Source organism: Capricornis sumatraensis, chromosome 6, assembly GCF_032405125.1.
Source record: "Capricornis sumatraensis isolate serow.1 chromosome 6, serow.2, whole genome shotgun sequence".
NCBI classification, from domain to species: Eukaryota; Metazoa; Chordata; class Mammalia; order Artiodactyla; family Bovidae; genus Capricornis; species Capricornis sumatraensis.
Genome location: NC_091074.1, coordinates 79,250,216 through 79,268,083, shown reverse-complemented (window position 1 = coordinate 79,268,083; position 17,868 = coordinate 79,250,216). Strand labels below are relative to the sequence as shown.

Genomic DNA, 17,868 nt, shown 5'->3' with positions numbered 1-17,868 from the left:
TCAGGGCCATTCATAGAGAAACAGGCAAGTCAGAGGAGGAACTGGTAAGCAGGATGTAGGTGAATGTGGCTTTGGAGATGAATATGGTCGTCCGGGAACCAGTTTGATTGAAGAAACGAGCCACCTGCTCGGTATTGCTTGTGAGCCCTCCTTCTCATTCCCTCCCTTCAGTTCCCTTCTCTCCCTCCCACCCTCCCTCCCAGGCAGCTCAGATAATATCTCAATTCATCACTCAACAGGCAGGGATCTCTGTTCCTGCTTCGCTGCGTGTGAGGCTTTGAAATTCAAATAAGTCCCTCAGCTTTACAAAGACAGAAAAGTGTCAGACCACAGTGGGGGCTTTGGTCAATGGGTAGAGTGCAGTGAACTGGCCAGGATTTGAACTCGCCACTCGGCACAGCACCAGGATCCCACGCGCCTCCCCTCCCCCAGCCATCTTCCGCGGGCAGATGCTGTGGAGGGACTGCCGTCCCCAGAGGCCTGGGCAGCACAGTGGCAGAAGGCCCTTGATTCAGAGATGCCGGAACGCATTGCCAACAAGCACATCTTTGTAGTATGTATGTTTTAAATTACACAAGCGTCCAGAGACCTAGGTGGAGAGGAATCTGCACCATGCAAACAAGTACCGTATTGTTATGAATAAAAGTCAACATCAAACCTGTTCCTCTTCCTCCAGACCTGTGCCTGCCCTTCTGCACAGGGAAAAGAGGGTAGAACTGGGAGGCGAGGGAGATGGTTTTAAATCCCAGAGAAACCATTCCATGGCTCACAATGACTGGCATTTATTGGTCGATTAATTTGTGCCAGGTACTATTCTGGGCCATTTAACTCACTTAATGTGCATTTTCCAAGAGAAAATCACTGTGATTATTGCGATGTCTCTTTTAGAGATAAAGCCCAGAGAGTTTAGGCAACCTACCCAAGGCCACACAGCCATGAGTAGAATTCACATGGCTAAAACATATTTCCTCAGACAGATGTGCTTTATTGTTCTGAACTTCATTTTCCCATCTGTAGACTCAGAACAATAATCTCTGTTTAGCAGATGTTCCCTCCAGTGGCTCCTTGTTTCTAGTCATGTGACTCTGGCCACAGCAAATTATGGCCTTAACCATCTGCGTGCATGCTAAGCCACTTCAGTCATGTCTGACTTTTGGCGACCCTATGGACTGTAGCCCACCAGGCTCCTCTGTCCATAGGATTCTCCAAGAAAGAATACTGGAATGAGTTGCCAGGCCCTCCTCCAGGGGATCTTCCCTACTCAGGGATCGAACCTGTGTCTCTTACATCTCTAGCATTGGCAGACAGGTTCTTTACTGCTAGTGCCCCCTGGGAAGCCCATGGTCTTAACTGAAAGAAAGAAAGTGAAGTCACTCAGTCATGTCCAACTCTTTGTGACCCCATGAACTGTAGCCCACCAGGCTCCATCATCCGTGGAATTTTCCAGGCAATAGTACTGGAGTGGGTTGCCATTTCCTTCTCCAGGGGATCTTCCCAACCCAGGGATCAAACCTGGGTCTCCTGCATTGCGGGCAGACTCTTTACCATCTGAGCTACTTGGACCCATTTCACTCGCCACCTCCCATCTCCACATTCGGCTGCTGTAAATCATCCTTTCTTTTCCCTCACTGACTGCTGCCTTCTCTGTGAAGACTGACCTTCTCACCACCACCCCACTGGGCCTCGACATGCTTGGTTCCCTGTTCTGTGTTGCCAGAGCCCTTTGTGTAAGTGTGTATCCCAGCCTGCCATGGTGTACTGTAGCTGTTTACATGTCTGTCTCTCATGGTGTTTTGTGAACCATCCAAGGGCATCTCTGTAGACTCAGTGTGGGGTACAGCCCCAGGTAGCTGAGGAAACAGGGCCCTTCAGCCTGAACAAAAGGTCATTGTGAGACTGTGACCCTTGCCTTCAAATGTCTGAAGGGCAGCCATGTACAAGAAATACAGGACTCATTTCATGCCAGAAGGAAGAATAGCTGTGAGTTTTAAGGGCAGTTTTTGGCTCCATGAGCCCTTTCTAACAATCTGAGCTGTACTTGAATGAGTCGCATCCCCCCAACCCGGTGAGTGAGGGACACCCACTGCTGGGAGCACCATGAATTTGTTAGATGTTTGCTGGCTAGATTTGTTTAAGGAAACTTGGCCCATTTCCTGCTGCATTCCAGGGTTCTGTAATCTGTCCCACTCCCAGGCAAACTTAGTCCCCTTGGGAACACAAAAAGAGGGCGAGTTAGAAGGAACAGTTGTCTCTATACGCACTAGCGTCCCCGTCCAGAGCTAGATATGCGGAGAGCTCAGCCGCTCTGTCTGCAGACAGTTGGAGACAGGCCTTGAGGAAGCAGTCTTCTAGCTGTCAGGGTAACTGCCACTCCAGGGGTCACTGAGAACAAACTCTGAGACCTTTTGTTCACAATAACAAAACTTGACCCATGGACATTGACTTCACGGTCTTAAAAATACTTTCATACCTTTAACTCATTTTATTTTTAGAATAACCCCATGGTGTGCGACACATATTATTGCCATTTTGCAGATCCATAAACTGCACCTTGGTGTGCATAAATGACTTACCTCCAAACGCACAGCATGTACAAGCAACGACTGGGGCTACAATCTTTGTCCTCTATCATTTACTTGAGTAATCTTTTTACAACATCAGGATGCCTCTCTGAAATTCAGCCTCTGACACTCACTTACCAAAACCAGTACCAACAACTGATGTGCATGTCAGGTAGGAATGTGTTTAGGTACAAAGAGGGAAAAATCATACCATGTGAACTTACAGGGTTTATTTGTTTTGCTCAACAGGAGGTCTAGGGATTGGCAATCGTGGGCTGATTCAGCAGCTCAGGGACCCAAGTTCTTTCTGTCTCTCTACTTTGTCATCTTGAGCCTATAGGTTGAAGTAACCTCATGTTTGTCCCCTCCTGGCCACAGAAGAGCTGCTACACATACAACATCACATCTACATTTCAGGCAGGAAGAAGGAAAGGGGGAAAGGGGGAAAGGCAATAAGGGTCTTCTCTTAGTAAGTCTTTGCCTTTTTTTCAGGAAGAGATCCCTTTCCAGGGACTTTCTTCTACCTCTTCCTGGCCAGAACATGCTCCCTTGGTGCAGGAGAAGCTAAGGGATCCAGTATTACAGCTTTCCAGCAGGAGAAGCTAAGGGATCCAGTATTACAGCTTTCCAGCCTCTGTAGTAGAGGGGGCAAGGAAGAAGGACAGCTGATCCACAGTGACTACACAACACCTCCTCCCGAATGTGTCAAAGCATGGCATGAACCCCAGCTCCCAGGTGCGTGCGCCTCTGTCCACACAGTCTGGGAAGTGTCTTTGTCAGCACCTCTAGACAGAAATGTTGTTCTTCTGGATCCCAGCCTGAGATGTGAGTTGGTCCTCAGGGATGAAAGGCTTTAGGCTCAAGGGGCAACTCCCAGGCTGCATCCTGGTGAGCCCATCAGCCCTGGTGAGGAACAGCTGTTACACTCAACCTCCCCCAGGAAGAAGGCTCTTAACTAGATTTCCCATACAGAACTGTGTGGAGGAGGTTCAAACACAACCAACCCACCATAGGCTATATTTGTACTCCAACCAACCTCATAATGAATAGTAGGAGACTCGTGTTTGTGACTTCAGCTTCTCGATTCGGCACTCCAGCCCCTCAGGCTCCAGGGCCCCAGGCACCAGGGACCCCGGCCAGGATCAGAGGAAGCCCGCCCTCTGCATAGAGAGGGCACGTGGTCTTCCTTGAGAGTACACTAAGGAGAAGGAGGGAAATCTGGGTTTCTTTCAGTCAGTGACTGATTTGGTCAAGGACTTGGGGGAACCAGATTTCAGGGCTATGGTTCTCACCTTTAACTCTACATCAGTGTCACCTGGGAAACTTCCACATCGACGCTAATGCCGGGGCCTCTCTCCCTCAGGCCAAGGATCCACCTTGGCAGTTTGGAAAATCCCATTCAACTTGACTGTGAACCCTTAACCTTATCAGATCAGCTCAGTCCTTCATTCTAGGACAAGTGAGGGCTGTAGGCCACAAGCCACAGACATAATGAATGAAAGTCGCTCAGTTGTGTCCGACTCTTTGCAACCCCATGGCATAGTCCATGGAATTCCCCAAGCCAGAAGACTGGAATGTAACCATTCGTTTCTCCAGGGGATCTTCCCAACCCAGGGATAGAACCCAGGTCTCCTGCATGGCAGGTGGATTCTTTACCATCACAGCCACCAGGGAAGCCCAAAGCCACAGACATAATCATATCAGAAAATGAGAAAAATGCAATGCTAGCTACTCCCCAGTTTCCTATAGTCTTCAGATGAGCTTGGTGGATATCTGAGTCACAAGGAGTCAAGGGCCCCACTCTAAAATGTACCTGGGGTTTGTCGGTTTGTTTGTTGAATATTCATTTATTTATTTGGCTGTGCCAGGTCTTAGTTGAGGGATGCAGAATCTTTAGTTGCAGCTTATGAGATTTTTTAAAAATATATATATTTATTTATTCATTTGGCTGCCCCAGATCTTAGCTGCAGCACGTGGGACCTTTGATCTTTGCTGAGGCATTCGAGATTTACTTATTTTGGTTACAGCATGCAGGATCTTAGTTGTGGCATGTGGGATCCAGTTCCCCAAGCAGGGATTGAATCCCAGTGCTGGCAGTGCAGAGTCTTAGCCACTGGACCACCAAGGAAGTCCCCTGGGATTTGTTTTCATTGGCTAAGATAAGATACGCAAATGGAAACAGTGGTCATGAAGGGAGCAGATTATACTCACATGTCCCTAGAGTCACGACTCACCACACAGGGCCACACGGGGAAGCCCTAAGGTCCATCAGGAGGCAGAGGGAACAAGGAGAAAGCATGGGTGAGAATGCTTATTATAGTGATTTTTGTGGCAAAAAAAAAATTGACAAGGGAGGACAAGCAGGGTAGACATGCTCGGAACTGGCTGGTTTGGAAAATTCTGGTCGACCCTGAAGCAGAGGAGTTGCCTCTTGTTGTCTGGAAGCTGACCCCCAGATGAGTAGGCCTGAAGGATAGTGGCTCAGCCCAATAAAGGAGAGGATGTAGGCTCTGAATTAGTAGATTTGCACTTGAAGAGCCTGCTCTCAGTTATGTGTGTACTGTCTCTGGGAACCGACAGCCTCTCTAGGGACAGCAAGGCGCCACAGGTCAAACCATCAGAGAATAAAAGATGTGATTAATATTGGCTCCACCTTCGTGGCACTTCTAGGACTCAGGACTGTCTACTGAAATCCTATCATATTCTGTCCAAAGAATACTTTCCAATCCTCCTCTCTGGGAAAGGCAGGCACGCACAGATTCCTCAAATGGCGAGGGGGGAAAAGGGGTCCTCAGAGACCCCAGAGCACCCCTGCACATCAGGAAGGCCCCTCTGCCTGGGCATCTCTGAATTCCAAAAAGTATGGCATGCTGGCCTGCCTCTAGGAATGACCACTCTTATGCCATGCTGTGGCCCATCGTTCACATGAATCAGCCTAATCAGCCCTCATTGGATGGTGCTGTACCCACTAGGATCCACCCCTCACCCCACCATCTGTCTCTAAGTCACCCCTACACCCCCATTCACAAGCCTCCTTGGCATATAGGACCTGGCCCATCTGCACTGTCAACCCCCTCTGGCGCCCTCCACTGCCCTGCTAGTTCTCTGTCCCTCAGCCTGGGGGACTCCGTGCTCAGACACAGAAAGACTTGCTATTGCCTTTCATGTCTCCATGGCTTTGTACACTCTGCTTCCTTTGCCTGGTGTGGCCTTCCATCCTGGGCAGACTTTCATTCATCAGGAGCCAGCTCAGAGGTGCCATTCTCTGTGAGGCTTTATTCAGTCACCCCATGGCAGAGTTGATAACCTCCTCCAGTTTGCTTCTGCAGGCCCAGCAGTGTGCCTGCTGAGAGCCCCAAGGGTGCTCAGATTCTTTGCATGTATATCTAGCTCCCCACTAGGCTTCTGTCTCCTCAAAGGTAGTGGCCACGTCTATCTCATTTCTTAGCCTCAGCAGCCCCTCTCATGGTGCTTAATGCATGATAAGGGCTTAGTCAGTGCTTGTGGAATGAATGAATGGGTGAACAACTGAACCCCTTGGGCCAAGTGCAATCGTCATTTCAATTACTCATTCAAAGATATTTACTGAGTGTCTTCTACGTGCAGGACCCTGTAATCTGTGCAGGTATAGAGGTAAGCAGAAACAGACACAATCCACACACTCAAGAAGGTCAATCCACACACTCAAGACTCTTAGTCTTGTGGGGAAGTGAAGTGTTAGTCCCTTAGTCATGTCTGACTGTTTGCGACCCCATGGACTGTAGCCTGCCAGGCACCTCTGTCCATGGGATTCTCCAGGCAAGAATACTGGAGTGGGTTGCCATTCCCTTTTCCAAGTCTTGTGGGGACACAGATGTGGCAACAGGGAGCAAGGACAACTCCTGGGGTTTAAGGGGCACGAGGGAACACGTGCCAACACTGGAGGGCGCCAAGGGGAAGAGGCCCTGAGGGGAAAGGCAGGCAAAGGCAAGAAAGTAGAGCAATTTACGGAGAGACAGAGGATGACGTGGCTTGTTAGTCAGCGGCATTTCCAGAGGGCAGAGTGGAAGGGTTTGGAGGTGGAGGGAGAACAGAGGAACTCTTTTCCTTGACTCCAAGGAAAAGGGAAAAGAGCATCTGGGACATGACGGTGTGGTGAGGACCGAGGGCTGGGAAGGAGATAGTGGGGAAGGGGTGGTCTTTGAAAAGATCTGGATGGCAGGCAGGGAGATTAGGGCTCAACAGTTTCCCTGAAGGAGGCCAGTGGGGCTGTGGCCCGAGAGCCTGGGGGTGGAGTGTCCATGGGTGCTTTCTGCTCGCCTGAGTTCGTGGCTATCCCTGTGGTTGATATCTCCCTACTGGAATAATCAGAGTCATGATGAGCTACAGGAAGAAGACAGCCCCAAGTACAGATGATGGTTGAGGGCAGAAGCCAGCAGTTCAAGGATGAGGTAAATCCAGCTCTGGCCACCTTCTTTCCTTCCTTTCCATTCTCCCCACCGCTCACATTTTCCATAACTCTCAATAGGGATACAACTACTAAAATTTCTTCTAGAACAATAAGAAGATACATTTTAAAGGGGCAAAAGATTTATACAGTCATTTCACCAAAGAAGACATACAGATAGTCAATTAAGACATGAGAAGATGCTCAACGTCACTAGTCAGGTAAAGAATCTGACTTTGATTCAGGAGACCCATGTTTGATCCCTGGGTCGGGAAGATCCCCTGGAGAAGGGCATGGTTACCCACTTCAGTATTGTTGCCTGGAGAATTCCACGGACAGAGGAACCTGGCAGGCTATAGTCTATGGAGTTTCAAAGTCAGACATGACTGTGCAACTAACACACTGTCATTAGGGAAATATAAACAAAAAACTCAGTGCAATGCTACTTTACACTTGCTAGAATGGCTACAATCAGACAGACGGATGATAACAAGTGTTGGTGAGGATGTGGAGAAATTGGAACCTTTCTACACTCCTGGTGGAATTGCAAAACGGTGAGACCACTTTGGAAAACAGTTTGGCAGTTTTTTTTTTTAATATTAAACATAAATTTACCATATGTCCTAGCGATTCCACTGTAGGTATTTTCCCAAGAGAGCTGAAAACAAATACCACACAAAGACCTGCAGCAAATGTTCATATCAGCTTGATTCATAATAGTCCCAAAGTAGAAACAACCCAAATGTCCACAAAGTGGATAAATGAAATGCATACTAATATCCAATCAATGGAATACTGTTTGGCAATTAAAAGGGATAACCTGTTGATATATGCTACATACAAAAATGTTATGCTGAGTGAAATAAGCCAGGCACAAAAGACCACATATTCTATGATTCCACTTATCCAAAATGTCCAAGAAAGGCAAAACGGAGATTATAGGGACAGGAAATGGATTGGAGGTTGGCTGAAGATAGAGGCAGACACAGGTAGTGATTGCAAATGGCACCGGGATTGTTTGGGGGGTGATGAAAATGTTCTAAATGTAGTGATGATTGCATCACTCTATTAATTTACTAAAAACTGTTGCAATCTGTACTTTAAAGGGATGAAGTTTGTGTTAGGAAAATTATACTTCAATACAGCTGTGTAAAAACCTCACTTGGACAAGCACAGATCTAATGCTCCTTCTGTGTTTTCATGATCATGCCTCAGCATGTGATCTGTTGACAAGGCTTCTGGTGTCTCTCTTCAGAGCCCAGGATGCTGATCTGCCCTGCACCTAACTGACCTCCAAATATGCAGTGGGGATTCCCTGAGCTCTCCCTACCATAAAAACAGAGCCATACCTATTTACCTCTCAGCCAGATAGAGGGAGATGAGAACTACCATCTCTAAGATAATACTATATGATTACTATACATTTCATTTTGATTTTATCTTTTCAGTTTATTTTTAGCAGGTAATACATTCACATGGCTCAAAAATCGAAATGAAAGAATAGGCACATCAGAGAGATTTCCATCCTACCTCTGTTCCATCCACCCATATCCCACCACCACCCACATCTTTTTTTTTTAAGTATCTTTCCAGAGTTTGTTTGTGCAAATACAAACCAATGTGAAGAAATAGTTTATTTTTTCTTTCTTATGTAAAAGTAAGGTGCTAGATTAAACTGTTCTGCCCCTTGCTTTTTTCACTCATTTATCTTAGAGAGTCTTTCAGACCAAATCTGAGAGATCTTCATTTTTTCCCCAGCTATAAAGTATTCCGTTGTGAGTGTGTATCGGTGTTTATTAACCAATACCCAGCTGATGGACGCTTGCATCATTTCCAACTTTTGCTATTATAAACATAGCTGCAATGAATACCTTCTACAAAAGTCATTTCATAAATGTGCAAGCTATCTTTTGGGGAAAATAGTACAGAAATGGGGTTGCTGAGTCAAAGGATAAATTGGCCTCATTTTTGCATTCCCATGGAAATGTAGGAAGTTTCCCCACAGCCTCACCAGCAGGGCGTATTGTCCAGGTCTGGGATTTGCAGAATGCTTGATAGGGGTGTCGATTCCATCCTACTTTCTTCAAGTGGGATTACTTTCTATTTTATTTCATTTTGGCTGGATTACACAGCTTGTGGGATCTTAGTTCCCTGACAAGTGATCAAACTGGAGCCCCTGGCAGGAAAGGTGCCAAGTCTTAACCCCTGGACCTCCAGGGAATTTCCTTTCTGTTTTAATTTAAAATTTTATCTTTTTTTTTTTTTTTTTTTTGCGGTAAGAACATGCGATCTACACTCTGAACAGATTTTGAAGTGTACAATACAGTGTCATCAACCGCAGGCACAGACTTGCTCAGTGGGCCTCTAGCACTTTTCATCTCATGTAATTCATACTTTGCACCTATTGAACAGCAACCCCCCATTTCCCTCTTCCCTCTGCCCCTGGCCACCACCTTTCTGCTTTCTGCTTCTATGAGCTTGACTATTTTAGATACCTTGTGTAGACTGAAGACTTCCCAGGTGGTGCTAATGGTAAAGAAGCCACCTGCCAATGCATGAGATGTAAAGAGACGTGGGTTTGATCCCTGGGTCAGGAAGATCCCCTGGAGGAAGGCATGGCAACCCACTCCAGTATTCTTGCCTGGAGAATCCCCATGGACAGAGGAGCCTGGCAGGCTACAATCCATGGGGTCCCAAAGATTCAGACATGACTGAAACGATTCAGCACACACACACACACACACATACAACCTTACTACATACCTATGGTATATTCAATTTCTCGCCTCCCCAAATGACTACTTCACAGCTTCTCTGTTCCCAAACTTTCTATAATCCCTCTTCACTGATGATCTTGCCTCTGATTCATTGAGAAAATAAAAGTAACCAGAATCCAACTTCCTCATTCCTCACCACATCTCTCATGCCCTAACATCTGAACCTGTATCTTCCACCGATCAAAGTCTAGGTCCTACACTTTTGCTCTGGATCCTGTCCCCTCCCACCTTCCCAGAGTCTTGGCTCTTGCAATAAACCCCTTTCTTCTCTCTGACATCTATGCCTCCCTCGCCACTGGATCACTTCCATCAGTCTGCAGACACGCCTCACTGTCATCCTTCTCTTTAAAAATTTAAAAAGAAATAAATCTCTTGACTCTTCCTTCCCATTTAGTAACAGACGCTTTGCATCTCAGCTGTCCTTCACACTACGGTTTCTCTTTTTATCATCGTCAATAACTAGCTTCAGTTCCTCACCTCCCATCTCTTCACCACTTGTTCCAATCAAACATCGTCCTTTCTACTCCACTGACACTGGTCTTGTCAAGATAACAGAGATCTCCATGTTGTCAAGTCACGTTGCCACATCTGTGTCTTTGTCTTGCTCTGCCTTTCAGCAGCATTCAACACAGCTGATCAGTTCCTCCTCCTCGACACATTTTCTGTGTCAGCCTTCATGATACCTTCATTTCAGGTGGTTCCTTGTCTTCCTGGCTACAGTCTCCTTTGCTAGAGCCTTCTCTCCTCTCAGTGTTAGTATGTTCTAGAGTTTACTCATGAGACCTCTTTTCTTCCCCAAGTCTAATCTCTCCATGAATCATCTCATTATTCTATGATGAATTTAAGGGCCACCTTCAGTCTTTGGGATTCAATTACTTCAAAATTCATATATCCATCCTGACCTCTCCTCCAAACTCTTAACTCTGACTTAGATACTTGTTTGACTTCAAGAGGCATTTCAAATGTAATATGTCCAAAACAGAACCCTCAGGATCTCCCTTCAAGCAGTCTCCTCTGCAAGTCTTCTCCATGACCTTAAATGGCTCTGTTCATCCAGTTGCCCAAGCCAAAACCCCGAGTCCTCCTCCATTTCTCTTTCCCTACCCGTTCCTCCCTGCCCTACTGTCCAGTCCACCAGCAAGACCCACTGATGCTCCGTAAAAATACTTCCCCAGTCCACCTACTGGCTTTTGGCTCCATTGCTACCATTCTAGTCCATAAGCCATCATCTTGCCATTTACCACTGCAGTAGCCTCCTGTCTGGCTTCCTGCCAACCATTCACTCTCCATCCAGCCACCAAGACTACTTTTAACAGTGTAAACCAGAGCATATCACTGTCCTGGCTGAAAAATACCCTCCAGTGGTTCTACATTGGACTTGGAATAAAACCCCCGCCTCACCCAAGTCTGCAAAGCCTTCTGTGGTCAGAACCCTATCCACCTCTCCAACCCCATCCACCCTTCTGGCTTGCCTCTAGTCACATGGCACTTTTTCTGTTCCTAAACCCTCACTCATTCCCACCTGAAGGCCTTTGAGCGGTTGTTTCCCCTTCTTAGAAAGCTTCCTCCCTCCATGCTCATGCTCAGTTGCTCAGTCATGTCCAGCTCTTTGCAGGCTTAAGCAATGCATGCATTGCACGAAGGCCCCCAGGTGAGAAAGGGGGGCATGTTGTTGTTGTTGTTTAGTTGCTAAGTCATGTCTGACTCTTTCCTGACCCTATGGACTGTAGCCCACCAGGTTCCTCTGTCTATGGGATTTCCAGGCAACAATACTGAAGTGAGTTGCCATTTCCTTCTCCAGAGGATCTTCCCAACCTGGGGATCAAACCCATGTCTGCTGTATTGGCAGGCAGATTCTTTATCACTGAGCCACCAGGGAGGCTCTTACTCCCTCCAACCCCACTCTATTTTATTTTGTTCATAGCACTAATCTCACATTGGCATTTCCTTGCTATTTGTTATTCAGTTTGTGTGTGTGTGTCTTACCTAGAGTAAAATCTTCCTGAAAGTATGGGTCACACTGTCTTGTTCTCTCCTGGACTCCCAGTACCTAGAACAGCTTCCGGCCCATAACAGGTGTTCAGAAAATGTTTGTTGAAGGGATGAATGAATCTGAGCATTCCTTGCGATCGGTACAGCTCCTGACATGTACTAAGCTCTAATGTATTTGCTGAATTAATGGACAGGTTGCTCCAACTCTGTGTGTGAGCTTCTTGAGAACAGAAGCCCTGTTTCCTTTGTTTCCTCCCCAGCTCCTGGCATGATGCTAGGGACTTCCAGGTGCTGGGTAAATTATGCTTGCTTGCTTGATTCTTCTTCATAAAGGGAAAGCCAAACTATTAAGCTGCCTACTTAATAGACCAATTCTCTGAGAATCAGCATGTGACACAAGAGGAAAGTCATAAGAACAGGGCTGAATCGAGTAGAAAGCTCCAGGGGTGGGTCAGCCGCTGTCGGCTGGAATTGAGGTAAAAGGAGTGTCCGCACCTTGTAGATTTCCTATCCGAATTCTAGCCGCAACACTACACTTGTTTCTGGTGAATGTGTTACAGGATGCAGCCTACATCCTGGTGATGGTGGACCCGGATGCCCCCAGCAGGTCTTCTCCCAAAGCTCGATTCTGGAGACATTGGCTGGTGTCAGATATCAAGGTAAGCAGGCCAGAAGGCACTTTCAGACTCAGCGGGCATTGGGGCCAGAAGATGGTCATTCTCAGCTCTCACTCGGGTTCTCAGCTCTCATTTGGGAGGGTCAGGGACCCTGATAAGCCAAGACTTCTGTGTCAGGCTGCCCCCAGCACCCAGCTGTCACAGCCTTGTGCACGTTTTCTAATAATTTCAGAAAATATCCCAGGATCAGTGATACATAGGTAAGCAGGTTCTCAGGATGAGTAGGGGTGGAGCCCCAATTTGTACTGTTTTCCTGATTTCTGTATTGTAAAGACTCCCATTGTCACCAGTTTCAAGTTACAATGATTTCATAACTGAATCGCAAATTTTCTGAGACTGTAGCAATGGCTTCAGCACACCACTGCCAGGGCCCTGGGTTTGGGAGGGCCCCAAGTGATTCTATGTGGTCCTCATGGCAGGGGACTCCTGAAGGATCTGCTCCTGATGGGCCAAGGGGCATGGAGGGGGCCTGGTGATCCATCTCTTTTTCTTCGTACAGAAACAAATGACCTTCCCTTATTTTTCCTTTTGTCATCAGCCATAATTAGAAAGGTGGTTGGCTCCGCCTTTCCAGAATTGGTTTGAGGAACACAAATCCGGTGGCTTGTTAAAGGGGCATTAGATGAAAAAACCAAAACCAGAAAGGCTCTATTGCCAGGCAAGTTTTGGAGACTCTGGGTTAAACTGCATTAATCCCATTCCTCACTGAAGGGCTTTTTAGTGCTTTTAATATCCTGGTATGCGTTATATAACATGCATCTATTTTCCCATCTCACTTGACTGTTGAATCTTTTGTTCACAAGCACGTGGCAGTGCACTAGGGGAAAATCCACACTATCATCAGACATCCATGTATTTCTGCCTGGAAAGCCTGTCGATGGTGTTTGCATCACGTGTGCAAAGGCATCAGCCCCGTAAGATGGTGGGAACCCAGGCCTAGAAAGACTAAGTCTGGATCCAGGCTGGCTCCCAACTCAGCGATCTTCATCATGTCGTGGAGACCCTCAATGGCATTTCATCTTTATCTGTAAGATGGGAACCATGTTAACTCTTCTGTAGAGTTGTCATGATCCTCCAATGAGAGGGTGTATTAAGAGCAGTCTCTAAAACACAGCACATACCACAAATATAGGGACTTGATATTTTTCCTTCTCGATCTGTGGGGCAGAGGAAGGGGTATCTGTCTGAACTAGCTGTCGACTCTCCTGGTCAAGGCAGGGCTTTCACAACCACTGGAGTGGGGAAGTGGTGGGAGGGTTACCCTGGCAACCAACCTCCACCCAGTGACCACAGATCCTTCGCAGGATGCTCAGGGGATAGCCAGTTCTCCGGGGCAGCTCCGGTGACAATCTAGGTAGTGGCCCCCTCCAGGGAGACTTGCAACAGTGACTTCCAGAACAGAACCCAAGCAGGGCTGAAGAAGGAGGGCAGGAGCAGTGCTCCCACACCCTCCCCTGGCCAAGCCCTGCTCTCCAAGAGCCTCGGAAACACCACAAACCTGTGAAAGGGAAGAGCTAGGGGAGATTCCTGCCATCAGGGGAGGGAGGGGAGCTGAGAGCACAAAAGGGAAAGATACTGGATCCTGCCGCAAACTAGAGCAGAGGCTCTGTGTGTGCTCAGGACTCCCCAGCAGCCACGAGAAACTCTCAAGAAAAGACCATCACACTGGTCATCATATTTACAGTCTGCCCCCCATGCACAGGGCTGCCTGTAAGAAGGTTCTATGGGCAACTCTGAGGCCCAATTCCAGAAGCTGGAATGTAACAGAATGTGATAATGCATGCGTGTTCAGTCATGTCCAACTCTTGGTGACCCCATGGACTATAGTTCTCCAGTCTCCTCTCTCCATGGGATTCTCCAGGCAAGAGTACTGGAGTGGGTTGCCATGTCCTCTTCCAGGGTATCTTCCCAACCCAGGGATCAAACCCATGTTTCCAGCATCTCCTGCATTGGTTCTTTACCCACTGAGCCACATTTCAGAGTAGAGGGTTCCTTGAGGTCATGAGGTTGTCTCTTTTCCAAGCCTGAAGTCTTCTCCTGCCCACTCCCCTCCCCCAGTACAGGACAGGACAGTTTTCTCACACCAGCCTTGTGGTGCAAATGTGGTTTCAGCCCTTACAGCCCAGCTTAGAAGCAGAACAGGTGGCAGGTGGCAGCTGGCCAGCGGGACTGCTAAGCCATAGAGCTTACCAGGGCCACCTGCCCGGGTGCAGCCCTCAGCCCTCTCTCTCGGGCTGGAGGAAGCTTGGTTTTCCGCTGCATTGTCACCCACTTGCCCAGATGCAAGGGTCCAGCAGGAAGCAGCAGCTCTCCCCAGTTATGTCCACTCAGCCTGACCGCCGGCCCCCATGTTCCGCCAGCTGCACAGCTGGTATAAAAACCAGACTGGGGTAGATCTCGGGCCATGGATCTCAGCCAAAGGAAAAGAGGGCGCTGATCAAGCTCAGAAGCACTTCCTGTGTGTTCAGCTACAGCTGAGTCAGTCCCCAACATTAAAGTACATTTAGATCAGCTAGCAAGTTTGTTAAAATGCAGATTCCTGGGCACCCCTTGGGTCAGGGTGGAGGGAACAGGACATCCACATTCCACAGGCATCCAGGAGGGGTTTAGCAGCTGGAAGGAAGACTGCAGAGCTCAGTGTCAGAATGCCCAGGTCCTTGTTAATATCACCCATTTGTGCAGCAATTGGCAAGTGAAAAGCACTTTTAGAACTTCCTATTTGTTCAGTTCCTGGGTCAGGAAGATCCCCTGGAGAAGGAAATGCCAATCCACTCTGGTATTCTTGCCTGGAAAATCCCATGAACAGAGGAGCCTGTTGGACTACAGTCCACAGGGTCAAAAATGTCAGATATGACTGAGCGACTAACACTTTCACTGCTGGTTTTTTTCATTGATCCTCTCAGTCACTTTGCAAACCAGACATTATCCCCATTTTACAGATGGGGAAACAAAGGCTGCAGAGGGGAAACGATTCCAGTCTCTCAGCTATGAGTGGTAGAGGTGGGTCTTCAATCCTGGTACCTCAACTCCAAACCACCATCCCACATGGTCAGGGTTCACACCACATCTCTTGCATCAGCTTCACTGTGGCCAAAGGCATGTCACCATGCCCTCCCTGTATAATGGGAAACATAATCTCTGTGGTTCCCTCATCATCCTGGGGCTCTGTTTCTGGTTACGTTTTACAAGTGGATGCTTCCAGGGACCTTCCTGAGGGAGGGAATGCTGTCTTGGTAAATAAAACACACCTGATAAAGATCTTGAACCCCATAAAAGTAAACCCTATGTGTTATCATAACCCTCAGCAACAAGTGGCATCAGCAATAAGGCATGCCAAAACGTCACTGCAGATACAGAAAGACAGTAGTTCTGTGATTCACAATGACCACAGAGGCAAACTTGGTGGCACCTAGGCTGGCCTCATCAATAGGGCATGCTGCTGCTGCTGCTGCTAAGTCGCTTCAGTCGTGTCCGACTCTGTGCGACCCCACAGACAGCAGCCCACCAGGCTCCCCCGTCCCTGGGATTCTCCAGGCAAGAACATTGGAGTGGGGTGCCAGGAGTGTATGCCAAGTCGCTTCAGTCATGTCTGACTCTTTGTGACCCTGTGGACTGTAGCTCGCCAAGCTCCTGTGTCCATGGCATTCGCCTAGCAAGAACACTGGAGCGGGTTGCCATGCCCTCCTCCAGCGGATCCTCCTGACCCAGGGGTCGAACCTGCGTCTTTTATGTCTCCTGCACTGGCAGGCGAGTTCTTTCCCACTAGCGCCACCTGTGGGACTCAGACCTAATTAGGTGGGGGGGCTGCACCGTGGCCATGGGAGCCCCTCAGTAGAGACAATTTTTTGGACTGTCTGTCCAGGTTGAAACAAGATATATACCACTTCTTAGGAATATGTGAAATATCAGCCACCCGGCCAGTGAGAGGCTGGTGGGATCTGGGACAGAATAGGATAAAGCTTCAGTCCTTAAAGAAAAACTAGGAGCTAGAGAGAAGTCCATCAGAAAGGACTAGGCATTCAGGGTACTCTTTGTTCATTCAGCACATATGGATTGGCCATTATTTGCTATGGCCTAGTGCTTCAGGGCGAGAAATCTGGAGCCAGACTTGTGGTTTGAATTTGAATCCACCAGTGTTAGCTTTGTGATTTTTGTGTGGGGGCTGCGGTGCAGGGAGACACATGTTCTTCAACCTGTGTTTTTACTTGCTCTCTTATAAAGTGGGGATCCTGAATGTTCCTACCTCACACTATTGTTTGTTGCTGTTGTTTAGCCACTAAGTCGTGTCTGACTCTTTTGCGACCCCATGGACTGTAGCCCGCCAAGCTCCTCTGTCCATAGGATTTCCTAGGCAAGAATACTGGAGTGGGTTGCCATTTCCTTCTCCAGAGGATCTTCTCATCCTAGGGATGGGACCCACATCTCCTGCTTTGACAGGCAGATTCTTTACTCTCTGAGCCACCAGGGAAGCCCCCAAATTGTAAACAGCAGGTTTACTTACTGAAAGGTTCTTAGAACAGGGCCCAGAACTCTGTATAGTATTTTGCTGTGAGGTTATCATGATTGCTCCAAGTCAGGCCCTATACTAGCCCTGGGGTTGCAAACGCAAACAAAACAGGGGGCCTCCCTGTCATCTGAGGGTTTCTGTTCTAGAGAGATAGAAAAAGGAGGCGGTAGTGGGGTTACGAGGGCCTCCAGAAGTTGGCTGGGTTCAGAACTCCCTATACCTGTGGGTTCCCATTTGCTCAGGGACAAGACTAGACTTTAGTCCCAAACCTGCCCAGACCTGGGCGGGCAGAGACTGATACATGAACTGTACTGTCTTTCTGAGTCCCCTCTTTGAAAAACCTCTCATTGAGCGAAAAATATTTTGAACAGACCGTTGATACATAACATCCTTTCTCCTCCACAGTGTTACATCCCTAGCTTTTCCTTTAAGATGCTTTTAGTTCTAACTCAATCTAATTAATAATCTTTGTGCTCAAGCCTAATTAAGGTATTAATTAATTTGCATCATTCATTTCAGAAAGAAATGCTTATTGGTGGTTCATCTTCTATTTGTCTCCGAAATTAGTGCTCAGGGCTTTTCAGGCAGATACTTTCATTAGGTTTATTTTTATTGTTAATGGGAATATTGAACACAGGGAGATGGTATGCTAATCCTTTCCACAAAGACTATCATGACTGGTGACAAAGAACACAAGAACAATTAAGGAGGCAAGGGTACCTTTCTTCTTCCAAAAAAGAAAATCTTCCTAGAAACTGTCAATGATTCTAAAATCTGTCCTGAAAATCGTTTTGTTTTAAGAAAGAAAAGGAAACGGCAAGTTCACGTTTCCCTTTCATTCAGTGCCCTCGACCTTTGGCAGCTGTAAGTACAGGCAATTCTGGGCTGAAGTGAAAGGGCTTTATGGGTTCATTATTCTGTCTATTTT

The 17,868-nt window shown here is 47.5% G+C and overlaps 1 protein-coding gene across 2 annotated transcripts in view; it reads left to right on the top strand.

The window, feature by feature from the left end:
- The window catches only part of PEBP4 (phosphatidylethanolamine binding protein 4), a 262,420-nt gene that overhangs the window by 134,600 nt on the left and 109,952 nt on the right, over nt 1–17,868 (top strand). For both annotated transcript variants that reach the window (XM_068974688.1, XM_068974690.1), the window contains exon 4: nt 12,317–12,415. In XM_068974688.1, the coding sequence (XP_068830789.1) occupies nt 12,317–12,415 (99 nt within the window). The remainder of the gene's footprint in view (nt 1–12,316; nt 12,416–17,868) is intronic.